Source organism: Capra hircus, chromosome 25, assembly GCF_001704415.2.
Source record: "Capra hircus breed San Clemente chromosome 25, ASM170441v1, whole genome shotgun sequence".
Taxonomy (NCBI): domain Eukaryota; kingdom Metazoa; phylum Chordata; class Mammalia; order Artiodactyla; family Bovidae; genus Capra; species Capra hircus.
In genome coordinates this window covers 21,341,479-21,368,019 of record NC_030832.1, presented here as the reverse complement: position 1 = coordinate 21,368,019, position 26,541 = coordinate 21,341,479, and the positions used below count along the sequence as shown (strand labels likewise).

General features: G+C 48.0%; 1 protein-coding gene across 1 annotated transcript; it reads right to left on the bottom strand.

Moving 5' to 3' along the window:
• CHP2 (calcineurin like EF-hand protein 2) lies at window positions 15,328–19,595 on the bottom strand. Its single transcript, XM_018041011.1, has 7 exons — window positions 19,283–19,595; window positions 18,799–18,871; window positions 18,627–18,707; window positions 18,369–18,499; window positions 18,131–18,192; window positions 17,037–17,159; window positions 15,328–16,815 (listed from the first exon to the last, which is right to left on the bottom strand). Exons 1-7 carry the CDS (start codon window positions 19,557–19,559, stop codon window positions 16,762–16,764), a joined length of 801 nt encoding a protein of 266 aa, XP_017896500.1. The 5' UTR covers window positions 19,560–19,595; the 3' UTR covers window positions 15,328–16,761.

The following is a 26,541-nucleotide window of genomic DNA, read 5'->3' as shown; positions in this document are numbered from 1 at the left end:
CCCACTTATTTATTCTCCACACAGCAACCAAAGCAACTTCTTTAAATTTAACATAGACCATCCTACAGTCCCACATAAAACTCTCCAACAGTTTCCCACTTCTGTTGGAATAAAATCCAACCTCATTATATTGAGGGCTTCCCTGGTAGTTCAGCTGGTAAAGAAGCTGCCTGCAATGTGGGAGACCTGGGTTTGATCCCTGGATTGGGAAGTTCCCCTGGAGGAGGGACAAGCTATCCATTCCATTATTCTTGGGCTTCCCTGCTGGTTCAGATGGTAAAGAATTTGCCTGCAATGTGGGAGACCTGGATTTGATCCCTGGATTGGGAAGTTCCCCTGGAGGAGGGCATTGCCACCCACTCCAGTACATAATATGGCCTCTGCCCCTCTTTCCAATGTGTCTCTTAACTCTCTCTCCTCACTTCTAAACACTCTCTGTTCCTGCCTCAGGACCTTTGCACTTGCTCTACCCACTGGCTAGAGTACTCTTTCTCCTAATCTTGCTCTCAGCCTTGAGGCCCTACCTCAAGCAACACCTCCTTAGAGAACACTTCACTGACCACCTTATCTAAACCAGCCCCACCCTACCCTCAATCGCTGCCTGTAAAATCACCATTTTACTTTCTTTACAGCACTTACCTTTATCTGAACTTAACTTTTTAAGACATGTTTGGTTGCATTGTCTCCCTCCTTCTAGGACACCAGCTCCATGACAGTGAAATTGTTTTGCTAATCCCTGTAACACCTGCTTTCAGTTCAGTGCCTGGCAAGCCAGAGGGTTAATGAATATTAATAATTAATTAAGGACTTCCCCTCTGGTACAGGGGATAGGAGTCCACCTGCCAATCCCTCATCCAGGAAGATTCCACGTACCCCAGAGCAACTGGAGTCCAGGCCCCATAACTGCTGAGCCCGCACTGTAGACCCTGCGAACTGCAAACACTGAGCCCGAGTACCACAACTGCCGAAGCCCATGCCCCTAGAGCTGGAGCTCGGCAACAGGAGAAGCCACCGCAATGAGAAGCTTGTGCACTGCCACGAAGGGGAAGCCAGCCCCCGCTCAAGGCAACTACAGAAAGCCCGCGTGCAGCAAGGAAGACTCAGTGCAGCCAAAAATAAATAAATAAGAAATTAAAATAATAATAAAAATCAACTAACTAATCATTTGCTCAAAACCGAATCTGAAAATTTTGCTCGGATTTAGGATGGAGATTGGTAGAGGTTTCAATAAGAAGTCAGTGATCTGAGTATTAAATAGTTTTGTGAATTACTTCTGTGCTGGGAAGTGACAAGGAGATCTCTTGAATATCAAGTTAGAACCTATGGAAGTACAATTACAAAAACTCATATATGAAATTGAAGGAAAATCGGGGAGAATGTTTAATTAAAAGAAACACTTAATGATTAGAAACTAGCAGTGTCTCAGTAGATATAATAGCTTGATGATTAAGAGCTACCACCATGGATTTCACTTAGTAGCTCCATGACCTTGAGAACACGTTACATTCATAATGTGGACTTATAAAAAATACCTACTCACAGGCTTATTGTAAGAATTAAATAAGGTAATGCTTGTGAAAGACTTAGCTCAATAAGAAGGAACCGTTATTACTGATATGCCTTAATAGCTACAAATTAGTAAAAATATAATATTTCAAATGATATAGTTTAGAGTGATGTGGTTATTAGAAAACTTTGGTAATCAGCGAAAAAGGAATCTTAACATCTGTGTTTTACCCATAGGATATGTGAACTCCCCATTCAATTCCTTTGACAAAAGTCTATTGAGCATTTACAGACAACTGTTGGGTTCAGAAATACAGACACTGTTCCTTCTCTTAAGAAAACAACATTCTTAGGTGAAGGCCATCAGAAAGAGATAATTCTGGTTTGGATCGCTTTAAGAAACTTCCAGTATTTCCAAACCCTGATGTCCATCAGGAATGATATTCTGGGAAGTTGAGTTTTTAAACATAGCCTGGTAGACACTACAGTTCTCTCCCAGATTCATTCACCTCTCCTAAAAATCAGAACTTGCAGCTATGCCTTTGACCATCTCAAATAAAGACTACATTTCCCAGCTTCTCTTGCATCTAAGTAGACTAGGTTCTGGCCGATGGATCTGAGAGAAAGTAACACACACAGCCTCCAGGAAATGCACTGCAGTGGGAAGGTCTCTCCCTCTTCACCTTTCCTCTCTTCCCATTGGCTGGAAAGCAGAAGACACAGTGTGGGCCATTTGGCCCATGTAGTGGAGAACAACTTGCTAGGAATGGCAGAACAGCAATGTGGAAGGAATCTGGCCTCCTAACAGACATCCAGAGCAGAGCTGTCATGCCATCTTTGACTTTTATGCGAGAGAGAAATAAATGTCTATTTTGTTTGAGCCATTATTATTCAGAGTCTCTGTCTCCTGAAAACAAATCTATTTCCAAAATACATATATACCAAATTCCTGGCCCTACCTCTGCAAACTTTTATTGTAGGAGGTCTATGATGAAGCCCAAATATCTTTATTTTTTTAAGTTTCCCAGGGAATTTATTCTGATGTTTCAACAGTTTGGGGAGCCACTGAGTTGCAAATGGCTCAAAAAAGCAATACTAGAAAAGGTCTTGAATAATAAGTAGGAATTAACCAGGCAAAGTCTGGGGGGAAAAGTCAGTCCAAGGAAAGAGGAAAGCCAGTATCAGTGAGAAAACACATCGTGCCAGTGAGTATAAACCTCGAATGTTTAACCGCTTCAGTCGTGTCTGATTCTTTGCTACCCCATGAACTATAGCCCACCAGGCTCTTCTGTCCATGGGATTTTCCAGGCAAGAGTACTGGAGTGGGTAGCCATTCCCTTTTCCAGGGAATCTTCCTGACTCAGAGATGGAACCCAGCTCTCCTGCATTGCAGATGGATTCTTTACCAGCTGAGCCAGCAGGGAAGCCCAAGAATACTGAAGTGGGTAGCCTATCACTTTTCCAGAGAATCTTCCTGGCTCAGGAATTGAACCAGGTCTCCTGAATTGCAGGCAGATTTTTTTTACCAGCTAAGCCACCAGGAAAGCCCTAAGAAGACTGCACAGGTAATGCTATCACAGAGGACCTAGGCAGCTACCAAAATACTAGATCTTATAAGTTGTGGAAAACAGTTTAAGAGCTTAAAGGAGAAGAGTGATCCAATCAGACTTTTGCTTTTGTTTTAAACTGTTTTAACACCTTAGGACATTTGCCTTTATATGTTTATATAATTTTTACAGGACTTTCTGGGTGGCTCAGTCAGTAAAGAATCTGCCTGCAATGCAGGAGACACAGGAGACGCAGGTTGATCCCTGGGTCAGGAAGATCTCCTGGAGAAGGAAATGTCAAACCACTCCAGTATTCTTGCCTGAAAATCCCATGGACAAAGGAGCCTGATGGGCTACAGCCCATGGGGGTCAAAAAGAGTCAGACACAACTTAGTGACTAAACCACCATAATTTTTACAAATGGGGTTAGGATGTCTATATTGTTGCCTTTTAATGACAATAAATATTCATCTGCAGCTTCATTCTAAATAGACAAATGCCACCTCATTTTATGAATATGTATTAATTTTAATCAGTCCCATTATGACGGCTTCATTCTGCTTCAGTTTTAGCTAAGCTGGAGCTATATTTCCAAGAATTCCCTTCCCTATAGCCTGGGTTATAGTTGGCCTTGAGAAAAATGTACGTAGGATTGGGCAGGCAGAAGTGAGAGAGCAGACTAAAAACGTGCTCCTAAGGCCGGTGTAGGGCTCTGTGGCCACTCACACGTATTGCAGGGCCTCTGCTGCTTCACCTCGCTGGTGTGGGGCGGCGGCCAGGCCTGCAGCTCCTCTGGCAACTCTGGGTCTCTTTTGGCTTCTCCAAATCCTGAAAGAAGCAGGTGAGGGATGCCAGCTTCTCCTGCCAATTACTCACATCATCAAGACAGCAGGTGGTAACAGAGGCATGTTCCACTCTGTCCTCACCAGCTCCTGCTCATCTCTGCATTCCCCGACTTCAGGTGTGTTTTTTCTTCCCACGTGTTGACATCAGGCCCAACACCAGATTCAGAAAATCCTCCCCCTTACATCCTGACTAGCTGACCACTGATGACCTCAGATGAGCAACGTCTGAGCTCTATAGTAAGTCCTTTAGTCCCTTTCATCCTTAATGGTTGTACTTCTCTGGTGAAACTCCAACTGAACCCTAACCCTCTATGTTCATCGGGTTCTCTGGGAATCAGACACTGAGGCAGACAGAGGAATGCCGTTGGGAGAAACATCTGGGAAGATAAGACAGTGAAGAAGCAGGACTGGTCCAGTGGCGCCTCAGATAGCAACGCGAACTTGGCAAAGAAAGGTTCAGCCATGTCAGCAGGGAATCTGGAGCCGTTTCTGCTAGAGGAGCCCGGCTGATAAGCAAAACTCTCAGGCCCTTGCACCTTGCTCGGTCCTCAGCAGACTGCCTCAGAAGAGCGTGGCCTCTGCGTGAGAGTAAGGTGGATCCCAAGCAGGTCAAAGCTGGAATCTGCCAGCCCCAGCACTCTCTGAAGTGAAGGGCAAGTTCATTCTTGAAGGGACCCCGCCGCGGCGCACCCCACAGCTGCCCCACCCACAGGCACACGGTTAATTGATTCTGGTTTTTCATGCTGTTATAAACAAGACTTAGGTGAATAATCTGGTAGTTCAATCTTTTTGCACATCCATAATTATTTACTTAGGATTAATTCCTAGGAATGAGAGTTCTGAGTCAAAGAGGAGGGCCAGTTTTGAGGCTTTTGATTTATGAAAGCAGAGTGATCCTTAGGAGAGTCATGGTTTTAATCAGAGTTTAATGAACATTGAGGCTGAATATTTTGATATGATTTTGGACATTTGTATTTCTTTTTAAAATTGTCTTGTCCATTTCCTTGCCTATATGATATTCATCTTTTTAAAAGGATTTGAAGGAGCTATTTATATGTAAAAGATTTTAATCCCATGTTTAATATATATTAATATAATGCAAAGGATCCTTCAGTTTGCCCTTTAACTTCTTTCATGTTTCTTTGGATACACAGAATTTTTATATATTTAGTACTATTAATAGTTTCCTTGGTGATTATTCTTAGAAAAGGCTTGGCGACTCAAGATTACATTAATATTCCATTATATCCTTTTTTATTTTAAATCATTTATTTAATTTTGTGATGTGATTGGGGGGATCTAATATATAAGTATATAATGTTTTATCATACTGTATAAACTCTGTGTGTGTGTGGCTGTACTTTCTTTTTTGTCCCATTGGTCTTTCTGTAGCAATATCCCCATTGTCTTAAATATTTTGGTTTCAGGACTTCCTTGGTGGTCCAGTGGCTAAGACTCCACGCTTCCACTGCAAAGGACATGGGTTTGATCCCTCACTGGGGAACTAAGATCCCACATGCCAAAAAAAATGTTCGGTTTCATAATAAATATTAACTTTTAAAACATATGTTAAGTATATACAGATATATTAAGCATAACATGTGCTATTTAACATAACTGTTTTAATTATGTAGATTTCATGATGGCTATTAACTATTTCACATAACTATGTTTTAATAATATTTATTTCATGATCGTGTTCATTGGTAAGGTAAGGTCCATCTTAAAATTCATTTTTAAAAAATATTCACCTCCCAGGCTTCCCTGGTGGCTCAGTGGTAAAGAATCCACCTACAGGAGACACAGGTTTGACCCCTGATCCAAAAAGGTCCCACATGCCTTGGGACAACTAAGCCTGTGGGCCACAACTGTTGAGCCTGTGCTGTAGAGCCCAGGAGCCACAGCTACTGAGCCCACATGCCACAATTACTGAGGCCCACATGCTCTAGAAACCAGAATCCGCAACAAGAGAATCTACCAAAATGAGGAGCCCACTCACCACAACTAGACAAAAGCCTGTGCAACAGTGAAGACCCAGCACAGCCAAAAATAAATCATTTTCTTAAAAATCCACTTCCCTTCCCTGTAAGATTATGTGTCTGTTCCTAAATCCACATGTGACAAGTAAAAGAGGGCCTTAAATCCTTTAAAACGCCTCTGCTCCAGAGAGGGAATCCATCTCCTCTTCGCCTGTGGGCTCTGTGACTGGTTTATCTGGTACATTATGGTGGAAGTGATGTTTCCAGTTCCCGGCTTTTCCACTTCCTGTCTCCAGGGACCCCGTCTCTGGGAGCCCTGAGCTGCCATGGAGGAAGCCCACAACCTTCATACTGCCATGCCAGGGAGCCCAGCCTTTAAGCCATCCCCACCAAGGTGCCAGACCTGTGAGTAAAGCCAAGTCAGACCCTTCAGACCAGCCTGTGACCAACCAAATACAACAGAGTGGCCTCAGTCAAAGTCAACACCACGTGCTGCTGAAGAATTGCCCCGCTGAGCCCTGCCCTGACGCACATAATTGTCAGGTATAATAAAATGCTGGTTGTTTTAAGCCAAGGTTTTGGGTGACTTGCTATACAGATACTGTTCTATTATGTGATAGAACATCATGACTCCCTGTTGGGGAGTACACTTTCCTGCCCTGTGGACCTCAGGCTGAAGTGTGGCTTGCTTTGGCCAATGGTATCCAAGTAGACAAGTCCTAAGGCAGGTCCACAGAGAAACTTAGCCGTGTTTCCTGCAGATCTTTTGCTTTCCTTCTGCCATGAGGAAAGCCCCTGAGGGGGGCTGCTCCTTCAGCCTGGGTCCTGCAGCATGAAGCCATATGGAGCCAAGGAGGGTTGACCCACAGCTAACAACATACAAGATAAACAAGGAATAAACTCTTGCTGTCTTAAGCCATCAACATTAGGAGTTTTCCATTATCACAGTCACGTTTAGAATAATACGCGACACCAATGTTATTTCTCTCTTTTCGTCACTATCGGGAAAGCCCATGTCTCATGATAAAGTCTGGAAATGCCAGATAGTCACTTCTCTAGCCTCTCTTACAGCTAGAGGTGTTCTTATTTTGACCAATGACAACTAAAAGACAATCTATGAGGGGGATATACATTTGGAAAAAATTTTCCTCGATGATCAAAATAGATAGACGTGAAAGGAGTTACCTTTAGCTGCCCTAGCCATTCACCTGTTCTAGACATTGTTCCTTTGATGATGTGATGGTTAGAGCCACAGCAGCCATTATGTAAGTGGAATCAACAAAGCTGAGAATTAAAAGTCAATGTACTGAGGAATGGAAGGTTAAAAAAAATTTGGAGCTTTAATAAAATTGTTGAGCCACTCAACAACTCTAGAACTGTCTACCACCAAAAACAGTTTATAATGTGAGGCAATTGTCTCAATTGTTAAAGCCACAGTTAGTTGGTAATTCTGTTTTTTGTAGCCAAAAAAAAAAAACCCAAACCCTAACTAGTATATAGTTACCTGTTGATTGAATGCAGCCCTTTTCTTCCCACAACAGCATTCTGATTTTCCTTTAAGGAATCCGTACCACACACACAATGCTCTGTATTTTGGTACAAGTGGGATTGCAGTCTCCAGCTCCTGGGGTGAGCACGTGACCAGTCTGGCCCATCAGAGTTTTACATCTGCCTGGCTATAGCGAGGTTTACTTCTTTAAGCTGAGGTTCACTTCTGGGTCTTTTGGCAGCACTATTGGGAAAGAGAGGTTCACTTTTCATTGAGACTGCTGCTGGGGAACAAAACCAACACAGAAGGAAGCAGAGTGGAGGGTGAAAAGACGAATTTCTGATGATATCATTGAGCCTTTGGGACCCTTTGCCAGGTCTCCCTTTGGACTGCTGTTTCAGTTATATGAAACAATAAACTTCTATTCTTTCGTAAGCTGGTTACAACGGAAAGACTCCTGACTGATACAGACCGGAGTCCTGGTTTACAGGTGGGGGCCAAGGGGCCTCCGCTGAAGTAAAGCAGGGGTGGGGGTAGGGGTGAACTAGGGAAAGGATAAAGCATAATCACTCTACAAAGTACTGCTTTTATCTACCTCTTTCATAGATATAAGAGGCTGAGGCATGGAAGGGTAAAGTTCCTTACCCAAGGTTGTTCAGTGAGTAATCAAATGGATCCAGATTCAATCTCAGGCTTAGCAGAACTCCAAAACTCGTCATTTTTACTGAACCACACTGATTCTCAGGTTAGCTGTATAGCCAAGAATCAAGTCTATATTTTGCCTTGTAAACATCAGAAGAGTTTTATTGGTGTTGGCTGGGTGGGGCAGAGGATAACCCAGAGTTTCCTTCTATTGTATTTGAGAGTCAAGTTCAGAATTCTTAATTACTTTCCTGATTAGCCATAATTAGCTTTACACAACATTACTACTTAAGTGCCGCTCCCCAAGGCTCTTACACGTCACCTTGGCAAGGAAAGGGGATTTTGGAATTTTCATCTTGTTTTCAGGATATGTAGATAAGTTTTTCCAGAAAATTCCAGGTCAGCAAAAGCCCTTCCCAGCATCTCTGGTGGAACAGGCAAGGGTCAGCTTCAGAGCCTGTCCCACACCTCTCCAGGGAGCCCCTCTCCAGGGAGAATCCCAAGCACCAAGCCCCCAGCCCCTCCCTGCAGGACTGTGTTGTCTGAGTCCAGCAGGCAGCCAGGGTCACAAGCCTTGTTGCCAAGCTCACAGTCTTAACCAGATCTGGACACAGATGTCAGCAAGGGGCTGCTGCTCTTAGCGTTTCCAGCTCTGTAACAATTCATCTGTCATCACGCAATGCTGCTTGTCCTGGACCCGACCTGGTGAGCGGACTCACCACGTGGCCACCCTCTACCAAACCCAAGCTGACCGACCAGTAGCCCATCTGAGGAGCTGGATGCCCAACCCACCAATGGCTACCTCCAAAGTGGTCCCTGGACCCAGGATTGCTGTCTCCCAGTTCCCCCAAGCCAGTGGATCCCAATGTGTTAGGAAAGGCATTGCTCATGTAACCAAGATGATTTTCTGAGATGACCCTACAGCTTTACATAAACCCAATCACTCAGTGACAAGATGGTTCTCTCTCTCCATCCTTCAGATCGTCACAGAGGAGTTGTGTTTCAGGCAGGTTTGTCTTTTACAACTCTTTAAGAAGGCAATGGCACCCCACTCCAGTACTCTTGCCTGGAAAATCCCATGGATGGAGGAGCCTGGTAGGCTGCAGTCCATGGGGTTGCGAAGAATCAGACTTGACCAAGCGACTTCCCTTTCACTTTTCACTTTCATGCATTAGAGAAGGAAATGGCAACCCGCTTCAGTGTTCTTGCCTGGAGAGTCCCTGGGACGGGGGAGCCTGGTGGGCTGCCGTCTATGGGGTCGCACAGAGTCGGACAGGACTGAAGTGACTTAGCAGCTTAGCAACACTTGCTAATCTCCCTTTTTGACTTTTTTTTGGGGGGGTTCCTTTGTATGTATTGTGTTTGTATGGTTATTTTGTTTATGGCAGTTTGTAATTTACAAGAGTAATATTCAGTTTCCTTTATAAGCTCAAACACATAAATTTTTAAACAAGTCGATTCATTGGCAAATAATAAGTGAATAATGGCACAGCGTGCAGAGACTGCATGGCAACAGTGCCAAGGGTGGCAAGAAAATCACTGACATTTGGCAGCTGCTGCTCAGAGCACAGGGCTCCCCGCCCATGTCATCAGGCACCCCCCTCCCCATGGAACAAATCCACAGGCTACTCTGTCAGAGTTGATATCAAGAGGGTGAGGTTCAACCAGTTTATACCACAGCAGCCAGATGGACACCCCACCCTCCTGCCTGACAAAAGTCTCCAACCTCCTGAGCTCAGCAAGATACAGGGAATTTCAGGCTGAGAAAAGGTGGGGGCAGTTTGCTCCCCCACCCACCAGAACAGGAAGTAGAGACTAGGGGAATCTCCCAGGCCTTCCGGGACCCTTATTGGTCAGGAGCACTAGTCACTGGTGGGCTTCCCAGGTGGTTCAGTGGTAAAGAATCCACCTGCAATGCTGGAGACACAAGTTCGATCCTTGAGTCAGGAAGATCCCCTGGAGGAGGAAATGGCAACCCACTCCAGTACTCTTGCCTGGAAAATCTCATTGACAGAGGAGCCTGGTGGGCTACAGTCCATGGGGTCACAAAGAATCAGACACAACTTAGTGATTAAACAACTAGTCACTGACACAGAGCAGGTGTGGAACCAGAGCCTACGGGCCAGCGTTTCTAAAAGTTCAATCTTTGGACCTCCAATATCAGAATCATGTATTAAAAATATACATTTCCCTGGAAACTCACGAGCTCTCAAGTGGGGTTGAAGGGTCTGAACTTTTAAATCAGATGATAGTAACTGCCAGGAAAATTTGAGAAACATTGTAATGGGGAAAAGACCAACTATAAAGAATGATTTCCACCCACCCACGCCCTCCCTCTCCTCTCCTTCTCTCTATGCCCAAATCTTCCCCCAGAGTGCCTGGAAAAAATAACTACTCAGTGAGATTTATACCCTCCCCCTACCTTCCACTGGAGCCAAAAACCAAGGAAAACATCTCTCAGTCAAAAAGTCTTTGTTTAAGCAGAAGTCCTCGGACAAACACCCAAAATTTCATCAGAAATCAAACATCCTCTTTGCCCCCTCCCCTCAGCTGTGAAACTTATCTGTCAGAATCACATAATCAAAATGCAAAAGTCCAGGTGGGGTCAATGTACCACCTCAGATAATTCCACGTTCCTAGAGCCCCAAAGGTGCATAGTCTTTGCATGACCTCAAATTCCCTGGACTCAGAAAACACCAGGAGCTGCACAGACACCTAACCGGGGGCTCCTTCTAAGTGTCCCGTGGAGCGCCAGCAACACCAGAGGACCATGAGCTTGTGTTCTGGAGGGTCCGGCACATGTCAAGCTGAGTTTCTCCAGAGTGTCCTGAGATGAGGTTTGGAGAGCAAGGTGTCTGCTTGTGAGGTGACCCAGGAAACACTGGTAGGGGAAAGAGAGACAGGACAAAAGGAGCCAAATGGTACCATAGGAATAGGCTAAGACCGTGAGCAACTGGGCTCAAACCTGCTGGAGAGTCTGAGAGTGAAGAGAACATGCCCCTGTTGTCCCACCTGAGAGGTGAGGAAGCAGGTATTTGGCTTTCCATTTCCAGGTGGCGCAGTGGTAAAAAATTCGCCTGCCAATGCAGGAGGCACAAGAGACGGGGGTTCGATCCCTGGGTCAGGAAGATCCCCTGGAGAAGGAAATGGCAACCCACTCCAGTATTCTTGCTGGGAAATCCCATGAAGAGAGGAGCCTGGAGGGCTACAGTCCTTGGGGTCACAAACCATCGGACACGATTGATCCCACTTCAGACAGTCAGTCCATCTCTCATTGGTTGAGAGCTGCCTCCACGGTCACTGACTCCCTGGCACTTAAGCCAGCCCCTCTCACAGAAGCTGAGCACATGCTTACAGCAGGCAAAGCCCCCAGGACAGACTGTCACCCATGCTTGTAGGAAGCAGTCATTGGGGTTGGTTGCTCAAAAAATTAAAAATAGAACTAACATATGATCCAGCAATCCCACTTCTGAGCACATATCCAAAGGAAATGAAATGGCTATCTTGAAAAGATATCTGCACTCCATGAGTTTTTGCAGCATTATTCACAATAATCAATCCAAATGTCCATCAACAGATGAAGAGATAAAAATGCGGTATAGGAGGCTGAGGTTGAGCACCACCACTTTGCACCAGGAATCCTGTTGGGAAGGTCTGGCGCTAGGCCACGTGCTGTCCTGGAAGCCAGTGAACTAGACTCAGCACAGAGGAAACAAGGTCGGACTTTACTTTTTCTCACCCAGGTTCTGTTTTTATTCTCTGGGGATTCTGTATGGGCTTCGCTGGTGACAAACCCCTCCTCTGCCCTGGGTCCTCCTCCTTTGCCCTGTGTCCTGCTCCTCCCTGTGTGGATTTGAAGGGACGCCGAGGGCCTGGGTCTTTTTCAGAAACTGCTTCCTGCTGAGCATGGATGGCCTGAGTGGAGGAGAGGAACCTCTCTAGGTCTGTGTGGTTGCCCCCAGGCCTCGGTCCTGACCAGTCTCATCCTCAGATGGGCGATCCCCGTTTGTCTAACCTTTGGGAGACAAAGGACCCCAGACAGTTTAAGATCCATGGCCCAAATATTAGCAAAAGAATAACACTCACCTGTCAAATTTTTCCTGAAAATGCAGATCTCTAGGCCTTTGGTCCTGACCCAAGGCTTACGGTCAGTTCTGAGTCTCCCTTGCCATACTTGTTTCTCAGAAGAGAAGCTTCAGGTCAGACAGAGGGTCACGCAAGTGGTCCAGGGGGTCTGGTCCATTTCCCCAGGTCATTTCTCCAGAGATTAGGGCAGAATATTAGGTCCTATCGGATAGTGAAGTGGCCAGCACAGTGTACCAGTTAAGGGACAATTGGATGTACACCTTCAGTGGCTTCACTGATTGCCCTGAGGTCCTGCACCAGCCAATATTCTCCACTGGGTTTCTCCAGGGGGAGGATGGGGTATTACAGGCCAATTGGCCTGGTCTAATAAGGCCCTGGTCATTTAGGATCTGTGTCACAGGGGAAGGCTGGCAGAGAGGGTACTGTTTTCTATTGGGCCGTGTATGTCTGGGTTTTAGGTGGACTATCACAGGACTGGCTCTGGTAGCTGGCCCTACCTGTCCCTGGGCCCAGATCTCAGGATTTACTCCAGGGATATGGACTTGCTCTGTGTGGGGAGGTTTGTCCTCTGTTACTAACATTATCATCTTCTGCCCCTTTGTCTAAGGGGACACCAGTCTCCAATTTGTCTCCCATTAGGTGGAGAGTAACCCCCAATTTGCGGATTACTTCTCAGGTGGCACTAGTGGTAAAGAACCCACCTTCTAGTTCTCAGTAGGAGACATAAGAGACCATGGGTTTGATCCCTTGGTCAGGAAGATCCCCTGGAGTAGGGCATAGTAACCCACTCCAGTATTCTTGCCTGGAGAATGCTATGGACAGAGGAGCCTGGCAGGCTACAGTCCATAGGGTCACAAAGAGTCAGACACAACTGAAGCAACTTAGTACAGACACTACCCCCAGTTTCTGTAAGATATCTCTTCCTAGCAGGAGTAGAGGGCATTCAGGGATGAACCGGAAGGAATGGGTGCACCTGTGTTCATACAGTTCACACTCCAGTAGCTCTATGAACGTCTTTTCTTAGGCCTTCCCTGACAGCCCCATAATTTTACAATTTTTTATGACCAAGTTTGCCTGATCTGGTTTTTGTTGTTTAGTCACTAAGTCCTGACCCCACGGACTGTAGCCTGCCACGGATTTTTCCAGGCAAGACTACTGGAGTGGGTCACCATTTCCTTCTCCAGAGAATCTTCCTGACCCAGGGATCAAACCCGTGTCTCCTGCATTGCAGGCGGATCCGCTACCACTGACCCCACCTGGGAAGCAATCCAGCATTCAGAACCAAGTAAGCGGCAGTGGTGTCCACTAAGAATTCAGCAGTCTTTGTCCTTATATCCAGAGTCAGCCAGGGCTCCTTGAGGGTCAGTTGGAGTGCCAGCTTAGAAGCCTCCTGACCCCATCATTCTCCATCTTTTTGAACCATTTGCTATCAAGGATAGTAGCTGAGATTTGCATTTCCATCCCTTTTGGGGGGTGTCAAGGACATTCTCTTTTCCAGGTCCCTCTTATGTACATGTGGCACACTGATTAGGTCCTAGCTCCCTTGGCTTGCTGTCCCTCAGTGGGAGCCAGAGGTCACTCACCAGAGTCAAGAGTCTCTGTGGGTGGTTAGTCCAGGTTCCCGTGCTGATTGGTTGATGTTGGAGGGCAAGAGCCAATAGCCAATAGCCAATAACCAATAGCCCACTTTGGGAGGAAGTCAGGTCACTGGTCTCATGCCTCCCTTGGGACCCTTTCATGCTCAGGTGTCTTTAGTGCCTTTTCCTGAACTTGGACTGAGTGTACTCATTCTGTTTTTTCATAAGTACCCATGATCTGGGTTTTTTCTTGGTCTCACCTCTTGGCTCACAGGGCTGCCCATGCTCCTTCACTAAACTGGAAGTGATGATGGAGAATCCTACTGTTGACCCCTGGAGGTCAGCAAGGACAGCAAGAAGCTCTGGTGCAGCTATGACATCGTGTACAGAGGTCAAGAGGACAGGTCGCTGGCGAGACAGCAGGCAGGACTGCTGGGCTCCCTCTGATCCACGGATCCCCACTGTCCCTGGCGTCCAGCAGCATGGGAGATTGGCCAGAGACAGCAGACAGACACGCGTGAGTTTCAGTCTCTGATCCTCAGAAATGCCACAGTGGGAGGGACCCGCTCAAGGGGGCACAGTCCAGATGACTGTGGGGGCTACGCTGGGTGCACACCACACCTGGGTACCAAGTCGCTGGGCAGAGTGGTTCTGAGTTTGCCACCATACTACCCCATAAGAGTGTACTCAGAGATTAGAGTCAGTCATCCTAACATGACCCTCCCAAAGCCACGCAGTCCTCCCACTAGAGCAAACTGGAGCCTAGGGGATTGGTGCAGGCCAAAAGGCCATGATCTGTCCTATCTAGGTCACCAAAACTTGTTACCAATGTCTTTGAGTCAGTCCTCACAGTCTTCCTGCCCTGTGTTGTTCGAGCCAATAAAATGAGACCAAGTTTGGTTCAGAAGCAAAAAAAAAATGTGGTATACACATTGTTGTTATTGTTTAGTCGCTAAGTCATGTCCAACTCTTTGAAACCCTATAGATTGTAGCCCGCCAGGAAAGCTGTGACAAACCTAGACACAGTATTAAAGTAGAGACATCACTTTGCCAACAAAGGTCCATATAGTCAAAGCTATGGTTTTTCCAGTAGTCATGTATGGATCTAAGAGCTGGACCATAAAGAAGGATTAGTGTCAAAGAATTGATGCTTTCAAACTGCAGTGATGAAGGAGACTCTTGAGATTCCCTTGAATCTCAACCAACCTTTGAATCCTAAAGGAAATCAACCTTGAATACTCATTGGAAGGACTGATGCTGAAGCTCCAATACTTTGGCCACCTGATGTGAATAGCTGACTCATTGGGAAAGACCCTGATGCTGGGAAAGGTTGAAGGTAAAAGAAGAAGGGGGCACCAAAAGATGAGATGGTTAGAGAGCATCACCAACTCCATGGACATGCATTTGAGGAAACTCCGGGAGACAGTGACAGACAGGAACTCTCTGCAGTCAGATTTGCACCCAGAGAGTCGGACAACTTTATGACTGAACAACAATCCAAGCTGAGTAATTTTCAGATATCTGCTGTACGACGTAGTACCTACAGTAAACAATAATATTGCGCACTAAAACGTGTTAAGCAGGTAGGTCTCACAGTAAATGTTCTTAGTACACATTACACTCATTTAAAAAAAAAAAAACAAAGGGGCACAAGGAAATTTTTGGAGATGATGGATATGTTTATTACCTTGACCGTGGTAATGGTAATACAAGAGTATACATATGTCCAAACTCCCCAAATTGCATACCTTAATTATATGTAGTTTTTTGTACACCAATTATACCTCAATAAAGCTGGGGAAAAGTCATTGGCATACACAGTAATGGTGAATGCCAGGCAGCTGATGTGCTAATAAATGTTTAACAACAGGCTCTTCTAAGCAGAAAAGCCCCAGACTATTGCATCTGCCAGTGTCTATGATGTAAAGAAAGACTCCCAACACAGCAGTTTGAAGCCACCAAGTCTGGCATCACTGAAGGCAGAGTCAGGAAGACAGAAGCACAGTTGGCTCCCATGTGCTGATACAAGACAACTCCAGCACAGGCCTGGGAAGGGATATAGGCAGGGGACCCACAGCATCTTCTACATGTACAGCCAGACTTCTTCGTGATGGACATAGGATCTCCAGATTTTATGTGACTTTTATACTCTATTCTGTGTAAATGCCAATGTTTGAACATCTTACCATGAGAAAAAAGGAAGTACTCCCCAAACCTTTTAATTATCTCATACTCTAGGAAGATGTCTTCTTTATTATTTTTACATCACCTCTTCCCCAGCTACCCATCCTCATCACACTGGCAAATACCTATGAGATCAGAGAAAACCCATTTAAGAAACCAGACTTTAAGAATCCCTCCACTTGGTCAACCCAACAGTAATGGAGACCTCTTGTTTTACTTGATCAATATCTTTTCCCCTTCTGATAAGAGCCTTTCATTTTCTTGAAGCAACTACCCCTTACCCTATCTTGAGTCCTCAGGCTTTACTTCCTGGCTTTAGTGGTTGGGACACGACACAGTCCTGGCCAAATAGAGAGTCCCATTCCCCTGGAGAAGGGACAAGGCTCCAGTGGGGCTAAGGACACTCTTTGCTTGGAACTGTTGAAAAAAGAAAATCTCTTCCCACACTAGGAGGATGGAATCCTGGAGCTGCACGTGACCATCCTCCACCACAAGGAAAAGAGCCCTCCTGAGAATGAATCCAACACAAAAGAAAGTTGAGATGAGAGACAGAGAAAAACTGAGTCCCAATAGCATCCTTTGAGCCCTTGGATCCAGCTGTGCCTGAGACACTTCCAGACTTTCCCAGTTTTCTGAAGATACTTTCATACTTATTCAGTGTATGCGTCCATAAAATTCTTCTTTAACTTTGATTTGGGTTTTCGGTCACTTAAAACCGCCAAGATTTCTGGCCCATTCACAGATCTGAGATCAGGTGAATTATATGCATCCTTCCGGTTTTCTCTCCTTGGCCCTAAATAGAGCTCAGTGTAGACGTAAGAATACAGTTCACTGGGGCTGTGCCTCCCCGAGGATGAATCCCAAGCAGAACTGGTCCATGTAAGCTACCCAAAGGCACAACGGGGGTCACTTCAGAATCCGGATGCTCATTTTCTGTTCGATGTTCATCTTTTCTAAGGACTGGGGAGGGCGAGATGGGTGGTAGTCAAGAGGCTTGAATTCCAAACCTCTATGCTTCCAACCTCCTTTCCCATTCCCGAGGCCCCATGTTTCCCTGGAGCCCCCTCTCTTTATGCCCTCCTCCTTCCAACGTAATCCCCCATGTCCACCTGATCTCAGGTGGACTCAGGAGTCCCCAGGGACTCCTGATCTCAGCTCCCCAGGCTTGAGGGCACCCTAACCTTGGCAAACTCCAGGAAGGACACAGCTCCATCCCCATCTTCATCCGCTTCCTGCACCGTGCGGTCGGCGATGCTCTCCAGCTGCTCTTCTGTCACCTGTACCCCAACCATCAGTCGGAGTGCCTGGGAGTTGGAGGAGGAGACAGAGATAGCCATAAAGAGGAGGCACAAGGACCATGAGCACCAACCCCCAAACCTTGTCCACATCACCCCAACTGTCAGTACCCATTTTGCAATCCATCCCTCCTTCACTTTTCACCCCGTTCCACTCACTTCCCACCACAACCCCCAATAATTCTCATCACTTCTCCATCCAACCCCCCATGTGGCCTTCACTATCCTAGGTTCACCTCAGCAACATACAGCAAGTTCATTGCGTGCATGCTATGTTGCTTCACTCGTGTCCGACTTTGTGCGACCCTACTGACCCTACTGAATGTAGCCCACGGGGCTCCTCTGTCCAGGGGATTCTCCAGGCAAGAATAACTGGAGTGGGTTGTCATGCCCTCACCGGGGATCTTCCCAACCTAGGGCTTGAACCCACATCTCTTGTGTCTCTTGTATTAGCAGGCGGGTTCTTTACCCAGCCTTCATGTATCTTCCACCCCCTTCCCCACCTCATCCTTCAATTAGTCCCAAATCCATCCTCCACTCCATCACAGTGTTTCTCAGTCTCAGCACTGTTGACATTTGGGGCCAGATAACCCCTTGTCATGGGGGCAGAGGGCGACCCTGTGTATTGTAAAATGTTCAGCAGAGTTCCTGACCTCTGCCTACTAAGTGTCAGGAGCACTGCCCCTTCCCCTTCTTCATTCGCAACAACCAAAAATGTTTTTTAGATACTGCCAATATCATTCAGGGGGCAAAACCTCCCCCCCCGCCACCGCCCCCGCCAACCCCCACATTGAGAGTCACTGATCTATGTCCAACCTCATACCGAAATGTTCCCCATTCCATCTCCCAACTAACCCACATTCCAACACCACTCATTCCATTACCCACCCAAGACCCCAGTCATCTGCATCTCCCACCCACAAACCATCTCCCCACCCTCCACAACTGGGTCACATCTCTTGCCCCTGCGTTCTTCCAACCTGCAGCATCTCATGCCTGGAGATCTTCCCATCTCGATCCAAGTCGTAGAGCTGAAAGGCAACTGGGAAGAAAGTGGGGGAGGGAAAGGATGGGTCTTCCCTGGTTCTCTTCCCTCAAAAGTTCATCTTGGGGGAGTGGGGGGGCGGGGCTCCCAAAGGGAGTACGGGGGGGCCTGGGGCCTCTCATGGGGCATGGTAAATCTGGGGTCTCACTGTGGGGAGGGGGGCACAAACTCACAGCGAAGTTTGTTCATTCTGCTGTTGAGGGGCTCGGGTTCCTTGGGGTCCCGGTTTCCTTCCTCCTCTTCATCCACAGGTCGAAAATGAGCCAGGACTCTGACAAAGCCTGGAAAGTCCAGTCGCAGACTCCTGGGAGGTGAGAGGGCAGGTGGGCAATGGCGCAGAAGCGGTGCTCACCGTGACCATCCCTCTGCCTCTGGTCTTGACCTCCACTGACAAACTCTCACTTCCGTCTTCCCACCCCTGAGAGGCTTACCCGTCTGGGAAGAAGCTGTCTATAATGCGGTCGCCCAGGGGGTTCACGGCCAGCGCCCCGATCTGCTGCAGATCCAGGCGGCTGGAAAGACAAAGTTCAAAGAGGAGATGGTCAGGGAGGGGACAGGATCAGAAAGCAGAGGTGAGAGGTCAGAAGGCCAGCTCCTGCTTACCTCAGGTAGCCCTTGCCAGTCCTATCCAGCGCTTGGAATCGGTCATACAGGCGGCGCAGACTGGCCTGCGAGACTGCTGGGCGGGGACGAGGGGCGGTAAGAAGGGGGTCGGGGGAGTAAGGTGGACGCTGGGGACGCGCCGGGATCCCAGGGCACGCTCCGTCCACCCGGCGGCAGCAGGGGGTGGGCTGGGGGCAGAAGGCTGGCTGAAGGGAGGGCTCCCCGGGGCCGAGAGGGCAGGGAGGGGGCGGGCGTGACGAGACCCGGGAGATCCGGGAGACCAAAGCCACCCCTTCCATCCGGTGCAATGCCGGCCCGGGGCTATCCAGGCGCCCGCAAACCCGGAGCCGGGACCCCTGGGTGAACGCGCCCCCATCCCCCAGCGAGCCGGGCTGCCGGGATCTCCTAGGTTCCAAGCCCCGGGACCCCCACCGGAGCCGCCCGGGACCCCGCCGGGCCCCCGGACGCGGCGCGCCGCACTCACAGCCGGTCTCCCGCCGGAGGCTGTCCACGTCGGGGATCCTGGCGGCGTGGGAGCTGCGGGAGCCCATGGCTGAGCTGCCGCCGGGCCGCCGTCCTCCCCGCCCGCCGCCCAGGCGCGGCCGCCTTGTGGCCCCGGGGCCGAAGGCCGCAGCCTTGGCGGGGAGCCAGGCTCCTGAACCCCGGCGTTCCTTGCCTCCCACCCGCGACCCGGGCGAATGGAAAGCCGGGCCCAGGGTGGCGGGGTCAGCAGGGCGGGCGCGAACAACAGGCGGTTTCATCCCTAGACTCTGAGGTCGGGCGGGGCGGGGCTGGGCGGGGCTGGGCCCGCTCCCGCCGCGGGCCTGGCCCCCTCCCGAGGGTCCGCCTCTCGCCCCCCCCGCCCGCGGGTCTGTCCCCCAGCCAAGGATCCGTCCCCACCTCCCCCGCCGCGGGCCCGGCCCCCTCCCGAGGGTCCGCCTCTCCCCCGCCCGCGGGTCTGTCCCCACCCCCTGCGTGTCCTCCTCCCCCAGAGAGGGTCCGCCCCCCCGCGGGTCCGCACCCTACCCCGGATCCGCTCCCCACCTCCCCCAGAGAGGGTCCGCCCCACTACCCAGGATTCGTCCTCACCTCCCCCGCCGCGGGTTCATTTCCCCCCCGAGGGTCCTCCTCCCCACCCGCCCGCGGGTCCGCGCTCCCCGAGGGTCCTCCCCCCCGCCCACCGCGGGTCCTCCTCCCCACTTTGGGTCCACCTCTCCCTACCCCGCGGGTCCGCCCTCCTCTCCGGTCCACCCCTCCTCGACGATCCGTCGTACCCCCTCACGAGGATTCGCCCCCCGCCCGAGTATTCGCCCCCCATCCCCCGAGTCCGCCTCCCCGCCACCTCGCGCCCCGCGAATCCGCGTTCCCACGCTCGCTGGGGCACCGACCTGCCATCTCCCGCCCGGCCCGGCCCTCCCAGCCCGGGGCCTCCCCGGTCCTAAAGAGCAAGGCTCGAGGTCCCGACCTTTTTCATCTGGAGAGAGAATCCAAGCCCTTCTGGGAAGTGGGTGGCGGCTGAGGAGGGGAGCGAGACACCCTGGTCCCAGTCTGGGAAGGCCCCAGCTTGGGCTCCTTCCCCAGGCAGTGGGAGTGGCCTTGAAGGAACTCCAAAGAGGGCTGGAGTGTGGAGGGTCGTGGGGCATAGATGAAGGGCTCTTTTAAGTGGAAGGAGCACTGGATTTGGAGGACTTGGATTGGAATCCCAGCTATGCTTCTAACTCTGAACAAGTCGGCATTTCTTGGTTTTATCTGTTTTGTTTGATCCATATAACATTGTTGATGTCTAATTGAGTAAATGCTTAAAAATCAGAATATAGTTCCGTGTGTTAGTTACTGTCACGTCCGACTCTTTGCCACCCCATGGACTATAGCCACCCAGGCTTCTCTGTCCATGGAATTTTCCAGGCAAGAATACTGGAGTGGGTTGCCATTTGCTTCTCCAGGGGATCTTCCTGACCCAGGAATCAAACCCAGGTCTCCTGTATCGTGGGCAGATATGGAACCAAATTTCCAAAATTCCTGTTTTCTGAGAAATCAGGAGATCTGACACCACTAGGCCCTCTCTCCTGCCTGGCACCATGAGCATACATCTGGGAACAGCAGCCATGTTTAGATGGGGCATTCTGGGGGTCCTCTTGGTGCAGTCCCCTCCCAGCCCAGTTGCTCCCCTATGAACCCTGTCAGCTCTGGTAGAAGCTCCAGGCTGGGACTGATTTAGACCTCTGACCAGCCCTCAAGTACCAAAGAATCCACAGCAGCCTGAGGGAGGGTTACAAACCCCACTGTGACCACCCTGAACATAATGACCACAGCAGCAAGGGCTCTCATTTTTCTGAACACTCACCACGGACCCTGCACTTTGCAAAGCCCTTTAAATGCACTAACTCACACAACTAGCTGGAAGGCCATCTTTCCACTTTTTTACGGTGGATGCTGCCATCACTTAAAAAGTCGTGAGTTATGACAAATCATCCATCCTCAAGGTCAGGGGTGGGGGTGGGCTTCCCTGATATCTCAGCTAGTAAAAGAATCTGCCTGCAATGTGGGGGACCTGGGTTCAATCCCTGGGTTGGGAAGATGCCCTGGAGAAGGGAAAGGCTACCCACTCCAGTATTCTGGCCTGGAGAATTCCATGGACTGTATAGTCCATGGAGTCGAAAAGAGCTGGACATGGCTCAGAGACTTTCACTTTCGTCTGTCCTCAAAGGGGGTCACAAAGAGTTAGACACGACTTAGCTACGCAAAGAGTCGGACACCACTGAGCGACTGAACTGAACTGAACTAGCTACTGAACAACAACAGCAAATCTGTAATATTAAAATACCATGGGAGAGTGGTGGTTAAGGAAAAAAAGTCTAACAGTGCTCGTTCAATGGGGATGTAAAAAAAAAAAAGTTGAGAAAATCATGTTGTAAAGGAACAAGCACCACTTTGCAAGTCCAGCTTTGCACGTATCATTACCCTGTATTCCCCCATCATAATCACACATATACACAGATTTCCCAAGGGGAAAAGAGGCAAGCTGTTCATTTCAAGGGTTCAAGTTCATACCCACCCTGGAGAGAGGGAAACAATCAAGCCTCTAGCCCCAGGCAGAGTCTCACATCAGATAAGCCTTGAAAATATTGATCTAAGAAGTGCATTCTGCTCTTTCAGATACCCCAAGGATTAGACAGTTGGCACAAAGAATGCTCAGTTCCCTTTCGATGCCCCCTGAGGACTAAAGCATTCAGGAAACCATGTTGCTCCCTAATGAAGCCCAGCAATCACTGCAGTGCATCCCTAGGAGAGTCGGTCAGGTTAGGTTCTGAACCCAGGAGGTGATAACAGTCCCTGGGAGTTTGCAATAATCACCTCAGGCCAGCTTGGGCTGCTGATCTTGGAAAGAGCTCCTCCAGCCTTAATCTCTGAGTCAGCTCTGCACTGATGCAAATCAGGTCAGCGAGTCATTAACAACCTGCGTCCCCACACCATCGAAAGCTTCCAGGAAAACACTCCGTCAGAACCCCTTCTTGCTTCATGCACACAAGTAGCATCCCAATCAAGTTCATATATATACTTGGCCACATCTTTTCAGGGCATTTACAGGAGGGATGCTTTGGGGAGAATTTCATCTGAAGAATCTGTTGAACAGGATTCAGGCTGAATGCTTGCTTTCTGCTTTTAAGCTGCATAAGCGTTGCTGCTGCTAAGTCACTTCAGTCATGTTCGACTCTGTGTGACCCCATAGATGGCAGCCCACCAGGCTCCCCCGTCCCTGGGATTCTCCAGGCAAGAACACTGGAGTGGGTTGCCATTTCCTTCTCCAATGCATGAAAGTGAAAAGTGAAAGGGAAGTCACTCAGTCGTGTCCGACTCTTAGAGACCCCATGGACTGCAGCCTACCAAGCTCCGCCGTCCATGGGATTTTCCAGGCAAGAGTACTGGAGTGGGTTGCCATTGCCTTCTTCAATAACAGTTGCTAGCCATTCTTGAGGAAGCAATACTTCCAACTTCAGTATAACAGAGGTCCGACTGGAAAAATGCATGTGCAAGAATCAGTTCAGTTCCGTTCAGTTGCTCAGTCGTGTCTGACTCTTTGCCACCCCATGGACTGCAGCATGCCAGGCTTTCCTGTCTTTCACCAACTCCTGGAGCCTGCTCAGACTCATGTCCATCAAGCCCGTGATACCACCCAACCATCTTATCCTCTGTCATCCCCTTCTCCTCCTGCCCTCAATCTTTCCCAGCAGCAGGGTCTTTTCCAATGAGTCTGTTCTTCGCATCAGGTGGCCAAAGTATTGGAGTTTCAGCCTTAACATCAGTCCTTCCAATGAATATTCAGGATTGATTACCTTTACAATGGACTGCTTTGACCTCCTTGCAGTCCAAGGGACCCTCAAGAGTCTTCTCCAACACCACAGTTCAAAAGCATCAATTCTTTGGCATTCAGCCTTCTTTATGGTTTTTCTTGACTACTGGAAAAACCATAGCTTTGACTAGATGGACCTTTGTTGGCAAAGTAATATCTCTGCTTTTAAATATTCTGTCTAGGTTTGTCACAGCTTTTCTTCCAAGGAGCAAGCTTCATTTAATTTCATGGCTGCAGTCATCATCTGCAGTAATTTTGGAGCCCCAAAAAATAAAGTCTGCCACTGTTTCCACTGTTTCTCCATCTATATGCCATGAAGCGATGGGACCAGATGCCATGATCTTTGTTTTCTGAATGTTGAGTTTTAAGCCAACTTTTTCACTCTCCTCTTTCACGTTCATCAATATGCTCTTTAGTTCTTTGCTTTCTGCCATAAGGGTGGTGTCATCTATGTATCTGAGTTTATTGATATATCTCCCGGCAATCTTGATTCCAGCTTGTGCTTCATCCAGCCCGACATTTCACACGATGTACTCTGCATATAAGTTAAATGAGCAGGGTGACAATAGACAGCCTTGAAGTACTCCTTTCCAGATTTGGAACCGGTCTGTTGTTCCAAATTAAGAAATATACAAGAATAGTTGGGTACATATAGAGCACTTTCAACTCAATAATAAAAAGACAACTCAAATTGTTTTTACAATGTTCACAACGAGTTTAATATTTTTTAATATTAATTTTTATTTATTTGGCTGCATCAGGTCTTAGTGGTGACACTTGGGATCTTTGCTCCTCACTGAGGCATGTGAGATCTTTTTAGCTATGGCATGTGGGATCTAGTTCCCTGCGTAGACATCGAACTCTGGGCCCCCTGCACTTGGAGCACAGAGACCTAGCCACTAGACTACCATGGAAGTCTTAATACTTTAATATATGTTAGAGCTCTTTTTCCCCATAAAACTGCAGGCTGCTTAAGGGTGGAGGGCACATAAGATATTATATAGACAAGGCCAGATACCTGGGAAGTCCAAATATCTGTGTCCTCAGGCTGAGAGCTCAGGCTGAGGCTTGACCAAATCCAACTTTCCGCCCTAATGCTATGAGTGGGACTTGGTTAGTTTTTCAAATTAAGCTTTTAAAATTTGTCAGCTTAGCAGGGAACTTATGCACTGCAAACTCATCTTTCTAGCAATAATCAAGTTACATCAGACACAAGGTGGCCTGTTTCCTGAGTTATTTAATTAGAATCTACAGATATTCACAGGGAAAGCATATTTCAAAACAGGCTGCCTCTTTGGAAGAGAGTAGGGGTGGAGTACACAAATGGGGGAGGAAAGAACAAGATGTAGCCCCTGGACGATGATATTAGCTCCAGGCTTGTTTAGTTGGGAGCAAGGATCTTCACATGTTAGATTTCCAGAGAGGTGCTTGGAAAGGAGAGTGGCCTGAAGCTGAGCTTGGATGTCACCACGAGGAAGGGAGAGTTGAGAATTTCAAACAGCTGTGGTTCTCGGAGCACTGCTACCCAAAGTAACTACATAAGAAATTCCCTCCAAGACAGCTGTCCTGGACTTCCCTGGTGGTACCGTGGATAAGAACCTGCCTGCCAATACAGGGGAGAGTGGGTTCGATCCCTGGGCTGGGAAGATCCCGCATGTGTCAGACTAACTACACCCATGAGCCACAGCTGTTGAACCTGTGCCCTAGAGCCTGGGAGCTGTAACTACGGTAGCCCAAGCAACTGGAGCATGTGCCCTACAGCAAGAGAAGCCACCGTGGTAAGAAGCCTGAGCACCGCAACTAGAGAAAGCCCTCTTGCAGCAATGAAGACCCAATGCAACCAAAAATAAAATAAAATTAATTGATTGATTTTTTAAAAAGATAGCTGTCCTCATTTGGTTAAAGTTCAGCTGTAACAAAGAACCCTCACATAAGAATGGCAAATTGATGTTTTCATCTGTCTCATGGTTGGGTCTGGAGGTAAACAGCCCAGGGCTGGTCTGGCAGGGCTGCTCTAGGAAACTCCTCTCCCTGGATGCTCTACCATCCCCTAAGAGTTGCCCTCAACCAGGATGCAGACCAGCCAGGATGGACCTCCAGTCACAGAGCTCCCCTTCTCAGCAGCAGGATAGAAGACGAAGCAGAGAAAAGGACCTGTCTCTCTCTTCTAGGAAATATCCTTAGAAGTCATATAAATCGCTTCCCAGTCCATCTTGGAGGGAGAGTTAGTTTCATAACCAGCCTACCTGCAGAGGAAGCTGGGAACTTCTGTGATATGGGCAGCTATGGGTGCAGCTAAAATCTGCAGGTTCTAAATAACTCAGTTTTGTTCTTTTAAATAAAGTTTTATTGTGCTGGGCTCAGTCGTGTTCAACACTACAGGACCCCATGGATAGCAGCCTGCCAGGCTCCTTTGTCCATGGGATTTCCCAGGCAAGAATGCTGGAGTTGGTTGCCATTTCCTTCTCCTGGGGATCTTCCCTACCTAGGGACAGAACCTGTTTCCCCTGCAAGTTTGCTTCATTGCAGGTGGATTTTTACTGCTGATCCACCAGGGAAGCTCCCTGCTCCCAAATAACCCAATTTTTAAGTGAGCCAAAAAAAACAAAAAAAAAAACACAGACATTTCTCCAAAGATGGGCAAATGGCCAAGAAACACGTGAAAAAGATGCTCAATATCATTAGTCATCAGGGAAACACAAATAAAACCACAATGAGATTTCACTTCACGCCCACTAGACTGACTAGAATTTAAAACAAAACAAAACAATGGAAAATGATAACTCTTGGCCAGAATGTAGAGAAATTGGAACCCTCATACATTACTGGTAGAAATGTAAAATGGTGCAGCTGCCACCGAAAACAGTTTGGAGATTTCTCAGTAAGTTAAACAGAATTACCATATAAGCAATTCCACTCCTAGGTATATACCCAAAAGAATTGAAAACAAGTGGTAAAACAAAAACTTGTCCATGACTTGCTTATAGCAGCATTGTTCACAATAGCTACTAGGTGAAAACAATCCAAATGTCCACTGACTAATGGGTAAATAAAATGTGATAAATAAATTATGGGCTTCCCAGGTGGCTCAGTGGTAAAAAAAAAAAAAAAATCTGCCTGCCAATGCAGGAGACACAGGAGATGCAAGTTTGATCCCTGGGTCAGGAAGATCCCCTGGAGGAGGAAATGGCAACTCACTCCAGCATTCTTGCCTGGAGAATCCCATGGACAGAAGAGCTTGGCAGGCTGCAATCCATGGGTTGCAAAGAGCTGGACATGACTGAGCATACCCAGACATATATGTTACAATGAAGTATCATTCAACCATAAAAAGGAATTAAGCGCTGATACATGCCACAATAAGGATGAACACTGAAAACAATCTAAATAAA